Raw genomic sequence first — 15,615 nt, 5'->3', positions numbered from 1 at the left:
CCTTGGGCTTTATGTTGTTTTAAGTGAGAACTGATAGTGCCAAGTGTGTTAATTGGCTTGGTTCAAGAATTAAAATGTATGGAGCCATAATGAGCTTTGCAGATGCAGATGCTTGCTTATTAGTTTTACTGCTTGGTAGCTGTGAAGGAAGACCAAGTTGTAAACATGCAACAGCTCAGCACTTCTAGAACTTCCAGTCTTTCTTTGGAAACTGTACCTATTACAGGCCTGCGGATTACTAATACCACCTCAGTTTCCACCAGAACATAGGACTGGTAAATTTCTCGGGATGCTTTTCAGGTTTTCACTTGCAATTGCAACCCTTTATGCTACTTCCACATTGCTTTAGACTACCTTAGCTCCTACATGGCCTTTTCTGTTATGTAGGTGAACAGTGCAAGAAAACATGCTTGCATTTTTGATCAGGTAATCAAAATACCATGTTTAAAATACAATCTTGTGAGTATTCAACATGTGATAGAGAATAGCTAATTTCAATATTCTTGATGTCTGTCATAATTGTGCAACTATTGCTAATACACTTATATCTAGAATTTCCTTTTGCAATGTACGTTTTATCCACATAGCATTGAAAGAATCTTTCAAGAAAAATCACCTGTTTGATGCTTGTCCTTCAGATAGTTTAAAGCAAATTAAATTGAATTGAGTTCTATTGATTTCATTCATCAAGTATATAGACAAGTAAATAAAACCAGTGCCTTGATGTTTTACAGATGTTTCTATAGACAAATGACATACTGTTTATAGTCTCTTTAACACATGAAATTTGAATCTCAGGTGGAGAAACACAGAAGAGCCATTCATTTTAGAACTGGACTTAATGTTTAAAGTTGCTTCCTTTAAAAGAAGATTTTCAAAACTCTTAAGAGAGAGAGACAAGGTTCCTATCTGTGATGTCCTCCACAAATGCCCACAGGGACTAGGGCAGGGCCAGGCCAAAACCTGGTTCTAGAAACTCCATCTGTATTTCCCAAGTGGGTGACAGGCCCCACTTAATTGGGTCCAGTGCCTGCTGTGCCTCTCAGGGTACACATTAGCAGTAAACTGGCATTAGGAGCCAGAGAATTTGGCATCTAGTCTTCCAGTCCAAACACCTGCTGGTATCTGAGAGGGAGATAAGGACTGAGGTCTAGATGGCTAGAGGAGACATGTATGACTGGATGAATCTTTAGTCTTCGTGGAAGGAAGCTCTGTGTATTTGTCCCCATGTCATCACACTAAGAGGTACTGGAGGACAAGCAGACAAGCAGAAGTCATTTGATGGGTGTCAACGGTAGTTGGAGCCATTTCGTGTGAGTGTGGGAGGATGGAAACTCTGAGGCAAGGTGAATGATGTCAGCTTTTCAGCTTTGTCACTGAAAGGGTTCAGGCCCCACTTGGATGTGTACACAGGTGTGTTCATACATATTCATATAGTTGTGTTTTCCCCAAAGTAGCGGTGTCCCAATAGTGGGTTGTAGGATCAATGTAGTGGCTAGACTACCTTTTTTTTTTTTTTTAGGTGAAATGCAGTAGATTGCAAGATGCAATGCACTGATTTTTTTTTCAGTGTTTACCTTGTCTTAAGCTTGTTCTTGTTTCATCATAGTGAAAGATAGAAAATCTACAATTTTTGCTGCTATAAGGCAAAAAGAATTTGAACAGTGGTGGAAAAGCAAAGCTATTTCAAGACAGTGTAGAACCAAGGTATAAACCAGGTGTTTCCATCATTCAAGAAAATGTTTTGAGCTAGTAGGGCCTCATTTTAGTTGAGATACAATTAGCACTGACTGTGTTGGGAAATGTGGGTTTCCATTTGCCCATCTAGAAGGGACAGGAACAAATGTGTTAATTATACAAAGGAAAATGGTAATATGTACAAATTAAAGAAGATTTAATGAATGAGATGTTCCTCTTCCGTGGGTAATCCTGAGACCCCAGACAGCTGGCTGAAAGCATTGCCAATTCTTCATCAAAGCTGTTGAACACCTTGCACTATACATATGGCACCACTAAATTAGACCACCTAAACTGTTTTTTGCGTAATTGATTTTCAGTGAAAACAGAATGTGCTTCACTGTCTGACAATGCTAATTGAAAATGCGCAATGATTTCCAGGAGCAAATCGAATTGACTGAAGTGTGTAATGTATAGTGTTTTTGAGCAAGTAACTTTGAAACACGGGGAGACACTGAAACATACGCTTAGACCTGCCTGAGTGGGATTGAGAGTGGAGGAAAAGTTTCCTTTAGGACAGTTTAATAACTAACATTTTGGACTTCACTTGTTTTAATAGCTCAGTGATAAGTTTTGCAGTGGCTGCCGGATTTGATCCCAGCAGGTGCTGGTGAATCAAGCACCATTGATATGGAACAAAAGAGGGTTGATTGTGATCCGTGCTGATGTTTTAGTTTTACTTGTGGCAATTGAAGGCTCTTAAAATTACTTGTTGGAAAATTACTACATACTACGTTTCTATATCGCTATGCCATTTGTTTCTGAGTTAATTACAAAAGAATGGCTTTAAAGCCAAAAATCTTTCTGATAACAGAGTTTTTGTTGAGCAAAATGTTTCTGTTAAAATTCATTTTTCTGTTGGAAACGAGTATTTCATTTGAAACGTTCAAGGGTACTGAGGTGGGTTTTGTGTTGATGTCAATCTCCCAGTATTAACATATGTTTAATTATGGGACCAGCATGTGAAACGTATGGAAAAGAAGGGGTTCTGTGAGAGGAATACTGGTTTTGGATCAATGGAATAATTTGCCCCTCAGAGGTATTCATTTGAAGCATTTCTCCTGGATGTGTATGCGGAAATAAAACCAGAAGTCAAAGCATGTTTGTTAACAGGAAATAGTTTTAGAATGTGTAGTGAAAGAAAATGTTATCAGGAAATGGTTTCAGGAAATGCTGTAGAAGGTGTTAGTTCTGCATCAGTTATACCACCTACATTTGGTTAGCACATCTGTGTTCTTTCGGAAGATGAAGGCTTTGCCCTTATTCCTAACCACCATGTCTGCTTTCTTCAGCAATGATCTAAAAATGGTTTTCAGACAGGTATGTAAGTAGAGCAGATTTTATGAATTCATACAAACATACAAACAGCTTTAGGGACTTAATACTTGCCATCTTGCCTTCCCTCCTTTGATTTTTACAATGACATACTTTCAATTTGCTTTATAATCATAAGCTAAACCTCTACTGAGTAAAGTATTAAGGGAAAAAACACTACTGCTCCTCAAGAGTGTAGACAAAGGCTGTAACCATTATTAAATCTGAAGTCAGTTTTACTCATATACATGACCTTTTTTTGCCCTTTCTATTGTGCAGTAGTTGCCACTTCTTTTAAACTTCTTGTTAGCTAAGTCCTGCTGGTTGTATGTTGTTTCCTCAAATCCCTTTGTTCCTTAAAGAGTTAGTAATCTTCCATCACCAATTTTATTGTCTTTATTCCATTTTACAATTATTTGGGGATGTAAACTTTCTCAATAAGGTCAGACACATTTAGTAATCTGTTGCATCTATTTCATGATTGATATTGTGGTGTTATCTTTTCTGAAACTCTTAATCCCATTGGTTAGGGATTACTGCTTGCCCCCTCGCTGGATTCCTGCAGTTCGTTCTTTTTTCACCTATGTCATATTCTCTATTTCTTAAACTGTCATCATAATCCATTTTGTATCAAGTGGGCAGAAAAGCTGAGAGTGTATGCATGAGAAATATCAGAACCGACATATTTGAAAATATCTTTATTCAACTTCACATGATTCATAGTTGGACTGGGTGTCAAAGTCTGTTTTTCCACCCATTTTCAGAGGCATTGCTCCATTTTGTTCTAGCCTCTGAAGGACATCATAATTTGGACATACGATCCTTTGTGACTTTAATTTTATCCCTAGGATTCTAAAATGTGCTGTACCAGACTACGAAGGTTTGTTCATTTATTGTACTGGATATTTTTTGATGGATTCCCTCTATAATTCAGTGGCCAGCCTTCCAATTGTGGGAAATTGCTCCACCCCTTTTTTGTAATTTTGTTTCCATAATTATTTTAGATCATTTACCGGTCAAATGAACATCCACCTGAAATGGGCATTTAATTTTTTTTTCTGTCTTTTCTCTTTGATAATGTATGTCTTTATTTTGTTTCTGGGAGAGTTTTTCAACTTGATCCAAACTCTTGTAACCATTGTCAAGTTCTTGTATGAGGTGATGTCAAAGTTGTCTTTGGATATACAACTGTTGCTGCACTGTTCGTCTCCTCAGTGGTTTTCCTCTTCTACTTTGTTTGCTGTTTGTGTAAAAGGAATATTGCAAATCCTTAGCGTCATTGGCTGTCTTCGCCTACAGGATTTATTGGAGCTGATGTAAAGGCGTATGTTTGTAGAGCTCTTTGATAAAGTTCATTGGTGTTTGGTTGGGTAACCAGCCCAATTTTCAGTATCTCTAGATCCTCTTTGTTTTACATATTTCTCCAGAAAGAAAGCTTTTGTGTTTCTGAAAGAGACATGAGAGTTAGTTATACAAATGAAGGAAGAAAATGGAGCCAGGATTTTAACAGCTTTCATTTAATCTTGGGTTCAGTAAGTACTGTCACTTCTTCACTTGGTTACTGTTGGTTTACTTGAGTTCTGGGCTTTTCTATATCAGCCTAATCAGACAGTAAGTTTCTGATGATATTAGATTGTGATGGAGAAAAGATGGTGAGACTATCCCTGTAGGATAAAGAGGGGATGTGGGTTGCGTTTCTGTAGACACTCGGCCGAATTGCTGAGTTCCACTGGTGCAGTAGAATAGAGGAAGTAGTTGACTCCCTTCTACCCACAGGAGACCTGGTTTCAGTTCCTGACTCCTGACTTAGTCCTGAGCTGTTTTGGAAATTTGGGGAGCAAACCAGCAGATAGCAGTTTTTCCATGTTTGTCTGCCTCTCCAATAGAATAAAAATTTTTAAAAGATAGCTATTTTTGATGCTAAACATTTTGACATTAATGTATAGTTTATTTTTAAATACCACATAATCCCAAGGAACTTACAGAAGACCACCCCTAAATACCCTTGAAACCATTCCCACAACGGAGATAATGAACATGTTCCAGTTAATTTTAAAATTTCCAGTGGTCATTGTGTTCCTTCCATCATGTTGCTACCACCAGCCCAGACAGCCTTTCATCTGTTTCACATCAACATGGGTTAATTTAGGTTTTCTAAATTGTCATTAAGTCAATTCAGATAACATAAGCTCTTTCATTTATTTTTTCCAGCTTTTAAGTCAGTTATGTTCAAAGTTTTTGATATTTCACGAATTATCACTTCATTTGTTTTTATACGGGAAACTGTTGAATTGTATTTCCTGTTTTTGGATAGATATTGGATTGTTTTCACTTTTGGGTCATTACAAATAAAACTGAACATTTGTGTGCGAGTCTTTGTAGGAACACCTGCTTTCTTTTGGGTAGAAACTTGGGTGGCTGAAACAGATTTAGGGATATGCCGACTTTCTAAAGCTGCACACTTGTAGAGTAGTTATATGGTCTTACATTTCCATCGTTACTGCCTGAACTGTGGTATGTGCCACCTTCTACAAGAATGCGAATTCTTTCCGTGTTCAGTGTTCTTCATTTTATCCATCCAGATATGCGCATGATAGGACCTTACGATGATTTTTTCAGTTTGTATTTCTTTTGTGATAAACAAATATCCTTTCTTTGTACCTGTTTGCCATCCCTATGTTTTCTTAGGAGAAATACCTGCTCACCTCTTTTTCTATTTTAAAAGGGATTTATTTATTTGAACTTCAGAGATAGAGGGAGGGAAGGAGAGATCTTCCACCTGCTGGTTCACTGCTCAGATGGCTGCAGTGGCAAGGCTGGGCCATGTCAGATTGAGGCGCTTCATCCAAGTCTCCCGTGTGGGTGGCATGGGCCCATACAGTTGGCCCATCTCCTGCTTTTTTCCAAGGCCATTTTGCAAGGTAGTAATGTCAGAAGTGGAGAAGCCAAGGTAAAAACCAGTGAGCGTGAGACGCTGACATCAAAGATGGTGGCTTTACTCACTGTTCTTCAGTGCGGATCCCCTTTCACCTATTGAATTGCGTATTGACTTTGTGAAGTTTCATTTGTAGTCTGCATATAAGTTCATTGTTAGATATGTGATTTTCCCCTGAATCAACAGGTTGCCACTTACTCTTGGCAGTGTTTTCTGATGAACAAAGTTTGAACTTGTTCTATGTTTTGATAAACTCCAATAGGTGATTTTTTCTTTAATGGGTCGTCTTTTCAGTTTTGGAAATTATATCTAAGCAGAGGGGAATGTCACGATGGCATAGTGAGAGAACCCTCTGCTTGTGGTGCCAACATCCGTATGGGTTCTTGGTTTGAGCCTCGGCTGCTCCACTTCCCATTCACCTCCCTGCTAATCACCTGGGAAAGTAGTAGAGGATGGCTCAAGGCCTTGGAACCCTGCATCCATGCCAGAAAGGAATTGCTGGCTCCTGGCTTTGAATTGGCCCAATTCTTGCCATTATGGCCATCTATAGAGTGAACCAGTAGATGAAAATTCTCTGGCTCTCCTCTCTCTGTAACTCTTTCTAATAAATTTGATTTTAGGGGCATGATGTGATAGCCTAGTGGCTAAATCCTCACCTTGTATTTGCTGGGATCCCATACAGGTGCCAATTCATGTCCCAGCTGCTCCACTTCCATCCAGCTCCCTGCTTGTGTCCTGGGAAAGCAGTAGAGACAATGCACCCACATGGGAGATCAAGAAGCTTTCTGCCCCTTGGTTCCTGTCAGCTTAGTTCCTGGTCATTGCAACCACTTGGAGTGAAACAGTGGATGGGATATGTTTCTGAATATCCTCTGGGATATGTTTCTGTAAAATTCTGCCTTTCCAATAAAAAATCTTCTAAATAATTTTTAAAAGTTTAAAAAGTTGTAATTAAGATAATTGTTAATCCAGGAATACAGAGGTTTTCAGCTAGGGTTTCTAATAGAGGTTTCAGTTTCAAGTTTTACACTTTGGCCTGTGATCTATTTTGAATTTTGAATATTGTATGAATTGAAGGTCAAAGTTCACTTTTTTCTTTTTATAAGGATATCTATTTGGTTCCAGTACTGTTTACTTGGAAGAGTCATCTGCATTGGGTTTTCTGTGTATTAACAGTCGGATTCCATGTGTGTGATTGTTTCCAGAGTATTTTTTTCCCCATTGATTATGCTCTGCTAACCCATCTTCATTGTTTAGTTTAGCCTATGTCACCGTCTCAGCTTGTGGAAGATTTCCAACTTTGATTGGCTCTTTGTCTATTTAAGAATCTTTGTATTTTCATATGAATCCTGGGGTCACTTTCTGCATTGCTACCAAAGAATTTTGCCAGGATTATGATAGTGATTTTGTTATTTACCAGATTAATTTAAGGAGAAGTAACATCTGAACAATATTTAATTCATTTATCTTGTTTTTGTAGATTCTTCAGAATTTTTTTTAACAGATGAGCATGTCATCTCTGAATAAGGAATGATATGCTTCTTTCCAGTCTAAGCTTGGTGTTGTTGCCTCCTTGCATTGGCTAGGACCTTCGGCAGAGCTGAAGTGACGACTTCCAGTGTCCATGTCTTGTTCCAGTATTGGTGGAATTTCATTCAGTCTTTCATCATGAAGTATGCAGTTAGATGCCTTTCATTCAAGTGAGGCGGTCTCCTTCTGATCCTCTTTTGCTGAGAATTTTTATCAGAAACGGTTGTTACATGTCATTTTGTATGCTTACTAAGACTGTGATTTTTTTTTTCCTGTCCTAATTACTTTGGTAAACACATTGGTGTTTGGATGTGAAGCCAACCTCAAGCTTCCAAGGTGCTTACACATTTTGTGCTTATATTGCTGAGGGAGGTTGGTCTTGGGCTGTCTTACATCTGGGTCTGATGGCAGGTCGTACATAATAGAATGCATTAGTCCTTCTTTGGGGAAGAGTTTGTAAGGCTGGTATATTTTTGAATTGTTTGCTAGGATTCATTTACCAATATTCTGGGTCCAGTGTTTACTTTGTGGCTATTTTTGGCTTTGTTTTTCCTTTTAACTTATCTTTGTGTGTATCTATATTTGAAGTGTGTTTTCCATAGGTAGCATATAATTGAATATTTTATCTCTTTAAGTGTGAGGGAAGCCTTACCTCTAATTCCATCATGTATGTTCCGTGTTTTGGCTTTGTTTTTTTAGTGGCTCGGATTGGATATAGAGCTTGTGCCTGAACTAGTGGCTGGGCCATGGAGAACACTGCACCTACCTGACTGATTTGTCTTAAGTCCTTAGGCACTGTCCTCATATCAGTGGCAACATCATCTGGAAGCTTGTGAGAAATTCAGATTTTTTTGACCCTACACGAACCTGCTGAAATTGAACTCACGGGGTGTGATTTGAGACTTGCATGATTTTTTATTTTTGGTACTTAAAATTGCATCTACAAATATTTGGAGTGCTATGTGGTACCTTAATGCAATATACATGCACACGCCCTTCAGGTGATTCTGGTGCCTGAAAGATTGAGAAGGACAGGCCTAGAGTGACCTCTACTTGGGGGATCAGGGAGGAGCACCAAGTAAGGAAGGATAGCGTAGCAGTGGTGCTGTGCTAGTCTTATAGGGACCCCAGGAAATGCATTTAAAAATAACTAATATATTTGTAATGCAAATAGTACTGTAGACCACAATCTGGGAAAGAATAATATATTAGGATTTACTGTTAAAATCCATTAAAATTTGTTTTGCGAGTCAGAGCCAAGAGCTGCAGTTGTCGGTTCACTGCCTAGGTGCTTGCAACAACCCAGGCTTGGCTGAAGCCTGGGATGGGGAAGTTAATTCATAAGATATGTGGGTGACAGAGACTCAGTAATTTGAGTTATCTGAGTTAGCAGAAAGCTGGAGTCGGGAGATAAAGCTGAATCCTCTGACGTGGCATGTGACTGTCAGGCCAAATACCCATCCCCAATAAAGCCATTCCCAGGCCTGTGTCACTCTGAGCAGCAAGGGTAGGCGCACTGTGCACTAAGGACACGTCTGGTGCATGCTGTCTATGTAAAGTTACAAATGAGGGAAAAGCCAAAAAGAGTGACAAAATCATGGGAAATTCTGCTTTCAGGTGTGTAGGAACGCTTTGTCCCAGCTTTGAAGCTTTTGGGCCACAGACAGAGTTGATGTCATGTGATGGAGATCCTGTGGCCTACACGTCCAGAATATTTACTAGCTAGTCCTTTGCAGGAGACATGCTACAATCCCTGATCCCTAAGAAATGTTTATGGAAGATAGTGTGGTCACCCACAATCTTGGTTAGAGCTGATAAGTTGCTCTTCACAGGCAGAAATCTTGTCTAGGATAGTCAGTGTGTAAATGATGAAGTGTGTTATTTCAGGAATATGTGCTCATTAGAAGTAAGGTAATTTTGAAGAAATATTAAATCGGTGAGATTCACAATAAAAAACAAGCTTAGTAGAATGAGGTCAGTGGTTGCTGGGAGCTAATTTCTCCCCATCCTGCCTGCCACTCCTCCCCCTGCCCCTTTAACTCTGGGATGTTTGGCAACATAAATCTTGTACAACCTTATCACTGGAAGTACTGTAACATTTGCCACAGTATAGATTTGAGTTGAGAGAAGTAGCTGACAACTTAGATTCAGAGAATCCACAAACAGACTCTCATTTGTGTGTAGACTTTATTTTGCTCTGTAGGCAAGATTTACTTTGGTTGCTGGGTCATGTTTACATTCATAGTCCAAGATCACATGGGGGTCTGTTGCCAAAGGGAGATAAATGTTCATTTCTAGAAACACAAAGTGGGATGGGTCCATGTGGTGCCTTGTGAATGCGAGTTTGGTACAAAAAGCCCTAATTTCTGGCTCTCGAGTACAAGCAAGCTGCATTAGAGCCATTTGTGTACCCTACGGAAAACGTCACATTCTGGTTGGAGATAATTGACGTTTAAAATTACTTTGGCACTTGCTGTGGGTTTCCCTTTATAGAAACTGTTAACCAGACATTGTCCTTCCCCAAAGAGACATAACCTTTCCATACCTATATCATACCTATAATGTAGATTTCTTTTTTCAAGGTTGTACGTTGGCTCTTCCAAGACGTTCACCTCATCCAAGAAATCCCTGAGTCCTTTGCAGTGGTGTAGACACGTCCTAGATAACCCGACTCCTGAGATGGAAGCAGCAAGGCGTTCCCTGTGCTTTAGACTGGAGCAAGGTACTGTGAACCTGTGCGTTTACATTGCTGGTTTCGGAACACACACTTGAAGGGCTTCGCTTCTTACCTGCCCCTAAGCTGCCATGTGCGCTGCTCCACACATCCTCCGCATCCGGGTTTCTCAGTGTGGGTGGGTTTTTTTTGTTTGCTATTTTTAGCCAGATGGCTTAGCATTTCTTAGTTTGTATTTAAAAATAGGGACACATCCGTTCTTCTGTTTCACATATATGTTTAGCATATACACTAATAAGTAAATTGAATCAATCTTTAGCTCTCTGGGGTTGGTAACAGGATTGTGTGGCCAGATTATAAGGCAGGCAACTAGAGAAATATTGGAACCGGAGTGCTGAACTTAACTAAGTTTTTTTCTGTGTTCAATGGAATGTAGACCTGGAAGTTGAGCAAAAACTAGGAAATAACCTTTGTAGTTAAGTTGTGGAGCTTAACAGATGTCTAAGTGGGGAGAAAAAAGGTAGTCGAAGCAAATAGCGAAAGGAATGATACTTAGCTTCTTGCTATTTTTATGCCATAGATGGCTTAAAACTAATTATTTAAAAATTATCTAATTTCAGTTTGAAAAGACAGGTAGAGATAAACATACACAGAAATTGTCCATCTACTGGTTCACTCCCCAAATGCCTGCAATGTTTGTACCTGGGCCAAGTTGAAATCAGGAACCCAGAACTCCTTCCTGGTCTCCAATATGGGTGCAGGAATGCACGTTTCTGAGTCATCATTGCTGCCTCCCAGGGAGTGCATTAGCAGGAAGGTGGAACAGAAGTGGGGCCATGGATTTTAATAAAGCATGAAGGTGTCTCCAGCTGTGCTAAGCATCTGCCCCAAAACTGTGATTACTTTAGCCTTTGATCTGGCTTAGCCTGTTTCATGGCATAGGGGTTACTGTTCTGTAGATCACTTGCATTCAATTTAGGTCCCACATGAGCTTGAAAGTAAAGAATCCTGCACCTTCCATCTTGAAGAGTTAGAGTGCCTAAGGGTTCAATCAAAGAAAACTGCAGTGTCAAGGTTAGCCACACTGAAGTTTGGCGATATTGCCTGTGAAGCTGCCAGTGCTGATGAAGGGTTGTCAAGTATTTGAGCATAAGACACATACTCCCTATTCAAGGGAACATTTCTTGAGCTGTTGATTTTGAGATGGTCAGTACCTTACATTCTTGGTGTCCTTCATCTTACTGTAACTGCAGTCCTCTGAGATAGCTACTATACTTAGCTTTGGAGGTGAGAAGTAAAGTTGGGGAAGTTCTGAGAGTTTTAAGGATGGTTCCTTGGGGTTGGAGTCAGAGCCAGGCTCCCCTGACACTAGACACCTGTCCTAAACTCCTATTCGCTACCACTGTGTTTTTGTAGACAAAAGTAAATATCAAGACAAGTCCATTATGCTTGAGTAAGTTTGTGGAGTTAAAAACATGTTTTATTAACATTTTGAACCAAAATGAGATTGGTGATTTAGTAATGCCAAGTTGAAGAGTGGTGTGGGAACTAAAGTGTGGCAAGGAGTTTGCCAATGGGTAATTGCTGTAGCAGCCACCCCAGTTAAGAGACTCAATATTGGTTCTGTTCCCACTTATCTCGGTGACCTAAAGCAAACCACTAAATTTTTCTGGTGTTTGTTTTAAGGATTATGTAGACAATCCCCAACATTTCATGATTTTGCTTGTGTATAAGTAGGGATGTAGCTCAATAATTTAAAGCAAAATTCAAATGAAATTCAGATTGAAAATCTTTTTAGCTCAGGGGCTAACATTTTCCTGAAAGGGGCCAGATGATAAACATCTTGAGTTTTACAGTTTTAAAAAAAAAAGCTGTCATAGGTATTCAGCTCAGCCCTCACCAGGAAGAAGCCATGAATAAAAAAATGAACAAAGATGTTTTCCAATCAGACTTCATTGTTAGACACTGATTGGAAGTTGACATGGTTTTTCACATTAACTTGTATTTTTCTTTCTATCTTTATTCACTCAGCCATTAATTATAAAAACCATTATTAGCAAACTAAAATAAATCAGGAACAGGCTGATTTGACCCCCCCCCCCCCCCCCGCTCAATGTCATAGTTTGGCAGCTCTCTTTGTGTTTAAGATCTGTAGAGTTTGAGAATGTATTAATAGTAAATAAAGTCTCTGTAGGTGGACCATCCTGGAAGAGGGGCAGCACAGGAACCTGAGGGCTTTGCTTTGTTTCTCACCTGTGCCCTGTGCTCTGACTCTTAACTGCCACTGGTCTTCTGACACCTCAGAGCAGCCGTCTTGGTGGGACTTCCTTTACATTTATCCTGGCAATACCTCTGCTTTTGTCTGTTTCTGTGATGTAGAAACTTAATTTCTTTCAGTCTAATACATTCTCCACTGGCTTCTTAAGGTGTGTGTGTGTGTGTGGTGAGGGAAGGCACAGGAATAAGTTTTGAGAACCTAGGATGTCTGGAAATGGATTTATTGTGCCTTCTCCTAATGCTTGATGATTCTTCAGACTAGCTACAGAATTCTGGTTTAAAAATCATCTTCCACAAAGTTAAGGCATCATGTTGTATAATTCAGCTTCTAAAGTACTGTGCAGTTCTTTTCTTTTAAAATTTTGTTTTGATTTTAGAGAGACCAAGGCAGGCAGACAGAGGTATCTACCATACATTGGCCCACTCCTCAGATGCCCACAGTGGGCAGGACAGGGGATGAGTCCAGAACCAGGAGTCAGGAACTCGACCTGGGTTCCCCACATCAATAGATCTAGGGACCCGATTACTTGAGCTATCACTTCCTGTCTCCTGGGTCCATATCTTAGCAGAAAGCTGCAGTGGGTGCCTGGAGCCTGGAGTTGAATCAGGCGCTTGGATATGGGATGTGGGTGCCTCAGCAGACATCGTAGCTGCCAGTCCAAACAGCTGTCCCATTTTCTTGATTCTTGTGATGTATTTAGCTGAAATACTTGAATAGTCTGTGATCTTTTGTTTCTGGCACTTTGAAGTTCCCCTTTTTTGGATGCTAGACGTTCAGTGAGCACTGTCTACCATGAAACTACAATGTCTTGAACTATTTGCTTGTAATAATACTATCCTCACCATTTTTCTTTCCTGACACTCCTCTTGTGTGAGACATTGCATCTTCTTTGTGGATATTCAGATTGTATATTTCCTGTTCTTGCTTTCTAACCTCAATTTTTTTCAAGTTGTTTCTGGAGATGTTAACTACTCATCTTCCAAATGTCTGCTTATTTATTTGTTTTCTGTGTGTTGCTGTAGGGAGAAGGGATTCATATGTGAAGTCCCTGCCCTTGCTGAGTTCTAGCATAGAGATTTCCACATCATTCTGTTTTTATAAGTTCTTCATGTATGGTGCCTTTAAATGTAGTGCCTTCCTATTACAGTCTATTGCTAGGGTGTGGGAGGAAGTGCCAAGATTTAAGTGCTTTCCTATAGACTTTCAAACAGTTCTGGATTCTTGTTTCATCCAGGACATGCTATCTTCTATGGCACCTGCACTTGCAGTTCCAGAACCTTTTAGAACCTTTCGGACGCTTATGTCCCATGCTATGGGCCCGTAGACTATAGAATGCCAAATCCCCATCTATCTCCTGACAGTTTTTGCGTCTAGGATAGTGTAAACCTCAGTTTGTTGATGTCTCCAATTTCTTAGGTCTTTCTTCAAGTGTGCTTGAATTGAAATCAAGAAATGTCTCGAGTCCTGCATGTTGACGAGTTCTTAATGGTTTCTGATTAAGGGTGTTCTTTGTCAGTAGTGATTTGTTATGATATATATGAAACTATAATTTTTTTGCTCAATTTTAATAATACAGTATAAGTATTCAACGGGAATAATGTGGTAATTCCATGTTTTAGGATTTTTGGGGGGCAGGGGGACGAGACTTTGTTTCTTTGAGAGTCTGAGTTCCAAGTAGCAGATGACTGAGCCTTGTCTTTGAGACCTGAGTCTCTGTGGGTTTGAGCAGGCAGTCTGGTTGATTGGTCATCAGCTCCCTAACTCCTGGAAGGAGTACTAACACACAGTACATGCTGTTGCTGAAGTAGGTGAATGTTGAGTTCTTTGAGAACCCAGTGTCACAATGACAATGGTTTTGCTTTGAGTTTTAGTTTTGAATTATTACAGATGGGGCAGAGGATGGCCTTTGCCATTAACCTTCCCAGGTCCCTCTTGCCTTTAGTAGACAGACATCAGCTGAAACTTCAACTTGAATCAGCTTCCCTTTAAGACCACACTCTTTCCTTTAGGACCATGTTTTCTTTAATGAGTCTCACTTATGTTTTGTTGCAGACTGATTTAATAATGTCATTTGTGATTGCACACCTTCCCTTGATGCACCCAACATTTCAAGACTGTTCACTGAGAAATCCAATGCCTTGAGTGGCAGACATTAGATTGGAAACGAGGGTTGCATCATCCTGTTCATTTCACTCTCTTCCTATTAGTTTCCATCTCACATTCTTCATTGTTTCACCAATAGATAGGTAAATGGTCTTTAATTCTCTTTCAGAATAATTAGAAAACAGAATTTTGCTCCCAACAAACGCACACAATTTTTGGGTATGGTTGGTATACTAGGTTCCCTGATTTTGATCATTGCACTGTGTATATGTGTATTAGATTACATGGTGTCCCATCAGTAGATACATGTTCCATGAGTTCATTACAAATAACTTTAAAACACTTTGATCACTTTGATACACTTTGTGTATATGTGTGTGTATTAGCCCAGGACATCATGTAAGATGTTGAATGGCAGATACTTTAGATATTTGTCTCTTGTTTCTTGCCTTATTTCTTTAAGACTGATTCCCTCCAGAACATGGGGAGGAAGTCATGAGGAGGAGGCACAGTGTCTGGGTGCAGCTTGTCTTCTCCTTCAGCCTTACTTCCTTTCCTGCTGCTGTTGTGTTGGCTGTGGATACACCTAGTGATCAGTTAGGCATCCTTGCTGCAGTGGAAGAAGTTATTTCCTGGAACACATTAAAGTAAGAGTTCATGAAAGTTGGTTTCTATAGGCACACTGGGGGGTGTTTCAGTTGCGAATATCTTTCCTTCTCCCCACCTTTTGAATTTCTTAGAACTCTTACATAGCTTTTGTTCTCCCTATAATAACTGGTGGACTTGGGGCTATCAAAAGTTGTTAACTCTTGTGGCAATGTGTGATAGTATTCAAGATTTGCTTTAAGATTGTGAGACAGAAGGCTCAATGTCCTTAGAGAGAAGACCAAACAGCGAATCATCTTCCATCTTCTGGTTCACTTTCCAAGTGTCTGCAAAGGCCAGAGCTGAACTGATCTGAAGCCAGGAAGCTCCTCCAAATCTCCCACATGGGTGCAGGGTCCAGAGGCCTTGGGCCATGCTCCAGTGCTTTACAGGGCCACA

General features: G+C 39.8%; 1 protein-coding gene across 2 annotated transcripts in view; it reads left to right on the top strand.

Annotated features, from left to right (window-relative positions):
• The window catches only part of SLAIN1 (SLAIN motif family member 1), a 56,446-nt gene that overhangs the window by 2,073 nt on the left and 38,758 nt on the right, over window positions 1-15,615 (top strand). For both annotated transcript variants that reach the window (XM_058670590.1, XM_058670591.1), the window contains exon 2: window positions 10,099-10,238. In XM_058670590.1, the coding sequence (XP_058526573.1) occupies window positions 10,099-10,238 (140 nt within the window). The remainder of the gene's footprint in view (window positions 1-10,098; window positions 10,239-15,615) is intronic.

This window comes from Ochotona princeps, chromosome 12, assembly GCF_030435755.1.
Source record: "Ochotona princeps isolate mOchPri1 chromosome 12, mOchPri1.hap1, whole genome shotgun sequence".
Lineage (NCBI taxonomy): Eukaryota > Metazoa > Chordata > Mammalia > Lagomorpha > Ochotonidae > Ochotona > Ochotona princeps.
Note: the sequence above shows the minus strand (reverse complement) of the source record. Positions and strands in the feature narration are given on the sequence as shown.